The sequence below is a fragment of the Epargyreus clarus genome, unplaced genomic scaffold, assembly GCF_041222505.1.
Source record: "Epargyreus clarus isolate Ecla_fem2 unplaced genomic scaffold, WU_Ecla_fem_2.2 ptg000018l, whole genome shotgun sequence".
NCBI lineage: Eukaryota > Metazoa > Arthropoda > Insecta > Lepidoptera > Hesperiidae > Epargyreus > Epargyreus clarus.
Window position 1 is genome coordinate 2,705,451 of NW_027332226.1, and position 8,495 is coordinate 2,713,945.

At 35.4% G+C, this 8,495-nt stretch overlaps 2 protein-coding genes and 1 long non-coding RNA gene across 3 annotated transcripts; all 3 read left to right on the forward strand.

Annotated features, from left to right (window-relative positions):
- The first annotated feature begins 64 nt into the window (after nt 1–64).
- Nucleotides 65–2,418, forward strand: LOC140749481 (mesoderm induction early response protein 1). Its single transcript, XM_073082546.1, has one exon. It carries the CDS (start codon nt 269–271, stop codon nt 1,454–1,456), a length of 1,188 nt encoding a protein of 395 aa, XP_072938647.1. The 5' UTR covers nt 65–268; the 3' UTR covers nt 1,457–2,418.
- Nucleotides 2,419–2,450: 32 nt separating this feature from the next.
- On the forward strand, nt 2,451–3,790 carry LOC140749482 (uncharacterized). The gene is made up of 2 exons (XR_012103102.1): nt 2,451–2,873; nt 3,052–3,790. It is a non-coding gene; the product is annotated as an uncharacterized LOC140749482 (long non-coding RNA).
- Nucleotides 3,791–4,939: 1,149 nt separating this feature from the next.
- Nucleotides 4,940–7,968, forward strand: LOC140749858 (KIF-binding protein). Its single transcript, XM_073083083.1, has 2 exons — nt 4,940–6,103; nt 6,678–7,968. Exons 1-2 carry the CDS (start codon nt 5,149–5,151, stop codon nt 7,502–7,504), a joined length of 1,782 nt encoding a protein of 593 aa, XP_072939184.1. The 5' UTR covers nt 4,940–5,148; the 3' UTR covers nt 7,505–7,968.
- Nucleotides 7,969–8,495: the final 527 nt, after the last annotated feature.

Genomic DNA, 8,495 nt, shown 5'->3' on the forward strand with positions numbered 1-8,495 from the left:
ATTTTTGATATAAAACAGAATTCAATTTTGACAACTACTTGTATCCGAACTCAACGTCACAACATTTTGACAGCCTCGATTTGTGGTTGCTTGTGTGTCAAAATATTTTTGTTTTGTTCTTCATATTTTACTTTTATGTAAGTGTTATAATGTAATTAATGTGATATATTCTGGTTATTTTATTGTAGGACTACAAGAGGGAGTTAAATGTACAATGATCGGTGGTTATGGTTCGGTGGCGCAGAACTCGTAGTGGTGTGTGTTAGTCATGTCAGATTGCGCGCTGGTAGCCAATGTAAGCGAACACGATGCCAGTATGGACGTGGGGAACGACAAGTCTCTATTCGAGCCGACTGTTGATATGATGGTAAATGACTTCGACGACGAGAGAACGTTAGACGAAGAAGAAGCGCTCGCGGCGGGAGAGCACCAGGACCCGAAGGCGGAACTGAATAGCCTCCAACGGGAGGGTGATATGCCATTGGAAGAATTACTCGCACTTTACGGTTATAACAGAAAAATGGAGAAGGCGCTCCCGGAGCCGGCGCCCGAGGTGGTGCCCGAGGAGAACGAGAAAACCGAGTCTGCGCTGCAGCAGTTGTATACGGAGACGACTAGCCCTGAAGCCACGAGATGCCTTAGGTCGGGATCCCGGCCCCCTTCCGAGGAGGAAGACGACTACGACTACAGTCCTGATGAGGATGATTGGAAAAAAACTATTATGGTTGGCAGTGACTACCAAGCTGGCATTCCGGAAGGTTTGTGCAGCTATGATGATGCCCTGCCTTACGAGAATGAGGATAAATTACTTTGGAACCCAAGTGTATTGGATGAAAAAATTATAGAAGATTATATGAGGAAAATATGTGCTATGAACTCTGGCACAGGCATGGATGCCATTCCACGTGGCAAACAGCTTCGGGATGATGAGGAAGCATTATTCTTACTGCAACAGTGTGGTCACAATGTGGAAGAAGCTTTAAGAAGGCGACGCATCTCCGCACAGACCCCAGCACATGCCAGTGTATGGTCTGAGGAGGAGTGTCGCAACTTTGAAAATGGTATTAAGGTGCATGGGAAGGATTTTCACCTCATACGACAGCAAAAGGTCAGAACGAGGTCTGTTGGTGAACTGGTCCAGTTTTACTACATATGGAAAAAGACAGAGAGGCATGATATTTTTGCTAACAAATCTCGCTTAGAGAAGAAAAAGTATACTTTACATCCAGGTCACACTGATTACATGGATAGATTTTTAGAGGAACAAGAAGCGACAGGCACCAATGTGGTAAGACCTGTCTCACCATCTCCGATGATGGTATATGTGCCTTCTCCCGCTGCTCAACCCGACCCCTTAGCGTTAGGAGAGAAGGAGGTGTTCTCCCAACTAAACCCTCACACTTCACCCCCAAGGACTCTTTCAGTGGAAGAACCAGAACCCGACACTGTTTCCTAATACACGTACAACGGCAATGCCATTTGTCGTTTAGAATGCACTGTTTGCAACATAATTGTTATTAGACGAGAGGCATTGCATTTTCCTTATTCACAAATAGATACATATTTTTTTTACCCTAAGACTAAAGAGTTTTTTATCAGGTGACCCACGGAAATGTTTTATACGAATATTGACAGTACAATGTAAATAATATATTAATGTGTCGTTACTATATGTGAATGAGGGAGCTGAACAATAATTTTGGTATAGCCGAAGCTATTTTCGTAATGGAAGTTAGCATGGTCTCAATACAGCATTTGTAACTCGTCATAAACATACATGCCATTTTTTGTTATTATTTATTTGTATGTTTAATTTAATTTAAATGATGGCTTCTGTACTTTGTAAACTCAGTTTTGCGCGCACATTAATGTTGTGGCGAGCAATACTCAGTTTCACTGAGCGAGGAGTAGATTAATATGATCAACTTTATTAATGAGTTGGGAGAATCTATTGGTCAATTAGTGCAATCCATAAATGTGTGGAAAGTTTGATATACATTATTGTTATACCGTGTCAGAGTATTATAGTATTGAATCTATGTTGTTATGCAACTAGGTACTTCACAACAGAGAGAATGGTAAGCAGAGGTAGCGTTAGTGCCTAAAAGTTTTAAATTCATAGGGTTTTATGTCCTTAAGCATAGTTAAGGTTATTTGACATTTATAATGAATCATTTTTGATAAGCAGTGCCTAATGTTTTTGTTCATTATGTCTATTGAAATCATGTGTATTTTTCTGTTTGTGGTATTCCAAGTCTATGAGTATCTTACATTACACCTAGATATGGTGTTACCATAAGTATGTCTTGAGTCATAATATTTTATTTTTTGACAGTTTCATGCTGTAATTGATGTGCAAAAATTATGATGAAGATGTAAAAATTTTGAAAATTTTAAGAATAAACAGTGCAAAAGTAATACCATGTATTTTAATGATGTAAGTCCAACATTTAAAATTGGGTACTTGACAGTTATAACAATAAAATATGAAATATGTTGGATATGATAGCTTATAAGTAAACATAAATTATGCAGTATTTCGTTTATTTTTTAATACGTTCTAAGTATTTTAATTTTTAAAAAGAAATTTTCGATTTTTTATCTGTGGATTTTAAATCCCAAAACGGCGACAGTGCTGCCTCAAATGTCATGTGACGTCACTACATCGAAACCAAACAAGACAAATAATAATTAAATCGTTTGCTGTTAGAGTTGGTTGAATTTATAATATGTTGTGAACCGAAATGAAGCCATACTATATTAAAGCTGATAGCGTGAACCTGCTTAAAGAATCTCCATATATGCAGTGCAATAAATCAAAATGGATACAAAAACTTCCGTGAGATAACCTATGGAAATATCAAATAAACAACGTAAGTAAAACATTCTTTATATTTACATTTAATCATATCGGACAATTAAAACATTTCTTAACTGACTTCAGACAGAAGAAAGGTTGTCTTCAAGTGATTATTAAGATTTTTTTAAATATACTTATATTCTTATGTGAACTGTTTTAAGGTTATTAATTGATTATATTTATATTTACAGATCTTCCCGACAATCGTATAGTGACGACGTTATAGAGTATGTGCAGTTTAAGAGGAAGGCAAGTTTGTGTTTCATGAAAAGTAAAAGTTGTCCTGAACACAAGGTACATCAATGAAAATGAAAATGTGATGACTGTCCTGCCTAGAAGAAGTGAGGAGCCAAAAGTTTCGAAAGTGGGCACCAGTCTGAAATACATAAAGTAAAATACACGGGAAATAGTACTTCTTTACTTGCGTAACCTACCCAACAAGATGAAGGAAGAAAAGTGACCATACAGTTCCTATTATTGCATTGCAATTTAATTCTGAAAATGACAGTGATAAAAATATATATCCATTTGTTACGGAAAATAATTTTAGTAATGAAGAAAAGCAGACACGCAAGCAGCACAAAAATTTAGCTTAGGTGATCTGTAGTAATTATTGTAACTGTAACATATGATAAATATATACAAAAGTTCTACTGTGTGTACTCACTAATAGAACCATATAAACCAAATAAACAAAGAAATCGGTTAATAAAATACTAATATTAGCAAATCATGTATTTTTAATTATACAGTCCTGTAACTTAATCAGTGCACATGCACCATCAATAATAACACAGTCATGAAATATTTTAATTGTGTCCTATTAATTACAGAATGGGCCCTTAAAATAGAATTCTCATAGACGTCTTATAATTCTATTCTTATCATAGACATCTATATAATATATTAAATATATGAATACTTCCACTTGCTGTTTTGTTTTGATTACGTCCCGTTCCAATGATTTGGAATTGACGAATCACTCGAGAGTTACTAAATTTAATCCTTTTTTTCAATAATACTTCTCTTACATAGATAGTATAAAATGTCATTGCTTGCAAACAGAGGATTTAAACATATAAGAATCTGCAAGTTCTTTAACGTTTATGAGATTTGGGTTTAGGAACTTGTATAAGCAAATTTGTTAGGATATTTAGCGATCGTACTTGAACACATCGTCACTGCACACGCCTTGTAATTTGACATTCTTGCAATTGTACTAATAAAAGTTAAATAATTCCCAAGATTTCCCCTGAATATGTGTAGCGTCGAAGTTTATTTCTATATTTTCAATGTGTTGACGTCACGCTACGAAATGACACTTGACCGCCTGTTTTGGCGTAACGTTCCGTTTACCGTAATAAAAATATGTTTTTTATTAATAAATAGCCCTTTTTTCGAAAAAATGACCAATGAAAGGCATATATAATACGTATATGAATTCATTAAAACAGTTTCCCAAAAAGTGTCAAGTTGCCAATTATGAACATAGTTGATCCTTCCTTCTTCACAATGATAAAATATAATTTAATTATGAATAATTAACCACATTCTGATATGGATTTTTACATGTAGACAATTTAATATTTATCATTTTCGTTGTGTTATAAATGTTATAATTAAACTGAAGCCCCAAAATATTGCCATTTAAATTCACTTATTGCTACAACACCTGTGTTTCACGGTTTGGTCCAGGATTTCTCCTTCTATAGATATCCTGCAGGATTATAGACCCTGATGAAAAGTTTAACTGCAAGTGGTTTATTTGTTTTCACCTTATTTTTGTTAAGAGTTGTGTGTGAAAATACAAAACCAAACACGTGCTAATACGATTTGGATGCAGTTTTCCCTATTGTCATAGATGACGTACGTTTATACATTATATAAAGATTACTAAACTTGAACGGAGACTGCTGTAACATATATATTTTGTGGAAAGAGAACGAACATAAAATAATGCTAGCCCGAAGCTAGCCATTTACTTGACTATTTACTAATGTACTGTGGCAATATTGTTAAGCCAAAAGTAAAGAATCAAAGGCGCAAGAACTGTGTATTAAAAAACGACAATAGATGAGTAATAATAATCGATTGACAACTTGAATAACTTGACATGACAAGAAATCTTAAATGATAAAAACAATGTTTTTTTCAGCAGAACTTAAAAGCTAAATAAAGTAAATATTTCAGTAAAGTATTTGATATTTGAGCTTCTTTTCGCGGCAGAGTAAAAATAAATGTAGGCTATTGTTTTTGGGAAAACAAATCTTAACGTGTGTTAGCGAAATATGAATGTGACTGCAGACATGACTGAGAAGGAGATTCTTAACGATTTTAAGGAGAATTATGGGAAAGTGCGTGAACTTCTCGACGAGCAAAGCAAGAATGATCCGGAGAACGAGCCGTATTTATCGAAATACAAAGCAAAAGGTATTCTTATCAATATGCGTGATTCTCTCTTAGCCCTTAGTCCAGACGCGAATTTGGATAAGTTGAAACACGATGCCATGTTAGGCGCTGTGTTGATGAACATCGGGGTCGTTGACATGGAAACTGAGGAGTTGACTTCAAGCGAGAAAGTGTTGATGGAGGCAGTCGCCCTGCTTTCACCAAACGCATCGAAACCAGAAATAGTAAACACGCTTATCAACGTGTACAACAATCTAGGCATCCTTTGGTCCAATAGGGATGAACCCGAAAAGGCGAAGATGCATCTTCTTAACGCTAAAGGCCTGTATGAGTCCTTCAAATGTACTCTACAAATGCCATTACCAATTGAACAAATCTTCAACAACGAGAATGTTGCCGGTGATTTCATGGTGCTTGAAAAAGCACATACATTAACCTTGTACTACTTAGCTCAAGTGTATGGGTCTTTGAAAGAAAACCTAAAATCTGCTATTTACTGCCATGTGACTTTACGCAGACAGTTACAATACTCGGACTATGAACCGATCGATTGGGCATTGAACTCGGCAACATTATCGCAATTTTTTGCTGAACAAAACGGCTTCTTCCAGTCCAGACACCATTTGGCTGCTGCTTCAACAATTCTTGAGCAATATGAAGCTAAGTTACTTGAGTCAGAAAGCGAAGATGAAGTGTTCTTGGCAAAGAAAGAGACTTTGAAACACAGGTCTGCTGATGTCGCCAGGTGTTGGGCCAAGTACTGCCTGTTGCTAATGACCGCGTCCAAAGCCAGGCTTATGAATGATGCAGATAAATTGAGTGATGCTATTACTGGTAAGGATTAATATATAAAATATATTTCAAAGTATTCAATAGTCATTGTGAGATTATTATGATAAAGGTAAATGGAATATAACTATTGCAATCATATCAACTATGCATTAACTATTTCTACTTTTACCCTAATCATGTGTCATAAACATAGTATGAAAAGTCCTTATATCGGAGTATTTAACTTTCATTCAGAACACAGCTTATTACTAAATTGCTAATATTGTGCCTAATATTACTAGTATGTACCTATTTATTCTATTTTATTAGACCAATTCGTGGTGTAAGAGTCAGATGAATGTATCTACATTTTGTCAATTTTACAGGAGAGCAAAAATAGGGTGGAAATTTGCCACTTCAAACTTTACCAGATCATTAATAGAGATAATATACAGTAGTTGTAAAAAAAATATTGAATATAGCATTACGTCGTTTTGCCATTTCATAAAAGACTATGTTGTGGACCGTTTTGTGAAAAAGAAACCAATTTTTTTATTTTTTGTACATACGTTCATCTGACTCTTACACTGCGAATTAAGGATATTTTAAGAATAAAACAATGTGTTAATATTTTCAGATATGTCCAACTTGGAATTAGAAGATCACGAAAACATTTGTGGAGGAGATATAAAAAATTTGATATTCCCTGATTTAGATGTCACAAAGTTTGAAAATAAGATTGGAGACAAATTCTTGCTGACATACCAAGATGCTAGGGTGGTGTTCTTGAGCTGCCAAAGTTGGTTGAACAAAGCTAAGGAGTATTATAAGCTGGATACACTAGCATCAGACTATATTGAATTAGTACAAGACAGTTCCCAGTCTTACTCATATCTAGCCTTCTTTGAAGAAGATGATGAAAGGAGAGCAAAGATGCATAAGAGACGAGTGGATATGCTCGAAGATCTTATTAAGGAAATCAATCCAACTTACTACTTGCAGTATTGCCGACAGTTGTGGTATGAACTGGGTGAGGTATACTCTGATATACTGAACATTAAGTTGGACAAACTTAACAAAATGACAGCAAAAACAATCCCACATATGTTGAAGAAAATCAACTTGCTTTGCGAGAAGAGTATTGAGAATTATGATCACTTTTTAGACTCTGTTAAGGATAAAAACGGAATAATGCCTCGCAAACTTGAGTTTGACCTCATACGGCCAGTTATCAGTGCATATGCATTCATTGGCAGGAATAGTATGAAAAGAATCAGTCTAGATAAGGCAGCACAACTTAGTTATGCCAGGAAAAGCTTTGATTCTTACCAAGCGGTGGTTGATATTTGCAAGAATGACGAAGATGCAGCAATAATGATGAAAGAGGAGTTCAGTTTGTGTCACGAGATGGTCAAAATCCTACCAATACAAATAAAGAAACATGAAACAGATTTGCTTGTCTAGCTTATAAGGTTGTGTATGGACCAGCTTTGTTATATGATAATCAGTAATTAAAATATTTAATCGCTTGGAACTAGTCAACCGGAATCTGTTAAATTTTGCTGTTTATATCTGATCTCCTAGTACAGGTACAGTCCTAAATATACCCATTTTTTTGACATTAGCAGTAAATATATAGAAATTCTACTTATGATTGATTTGATTTACATAGGTTTAACCAATAAAGCAGAGGTATAAATTAATGCACAGATGTAACTGCTATGCATAAATATTGCTAAAATGTAAACGAATTTGCAATATCGCTACTAATATAAATGGGATAAAGACACAATATTCAAAACATTTGTTTGCAAAGCAGAGGAATTATAGGTATGTACCTATATGTCTATGTACACTTGCGTTTTTATGCTGTTACTGTTGGTTGGAACATGTTATGAAATAAAAATGTATATGTATTGCTTCTATAATATCTAGTTTTATTTATACTCTTGGAATCAAACACTTAGTGTTATTTGTTTTTTATTTTTTATTATAGGAGTGTAGTCCGCGCCAAACTGCTAGTCCGCTCTGAAGTTGTTGCGAGCAGTGTAGTCATACAATTTGCTATGGCGACGCGATTCATTTCTATATTCAGAGCGGACTAGCAGTTTTACGCGGACTTTACCAGACAAGCATGCAGTCCACCTGATGACATGTGGCTAATGCTGCATATTGACATTTGCAATCAACACCAAATAGGATTTGATATTGCTACCTAAGGTCGGGTGCAGATGCACCGCCAACCCTGAGGACTATGCTAATTTGTCTCCCTTACCACACCCTTCGACCCAGAACACGGCAGCACTACTGTTAACTAACAGGCTTAACACTACTGTTGTGTTATTAGGCAGAATGGTGTTATTAGCAGTATTTTTCGTAGTGACATGGTAGGTAGGTTATAAAACCAAACACAATATATTATGATCTGGATTTAAATAACGTTTAGAAATAAAAC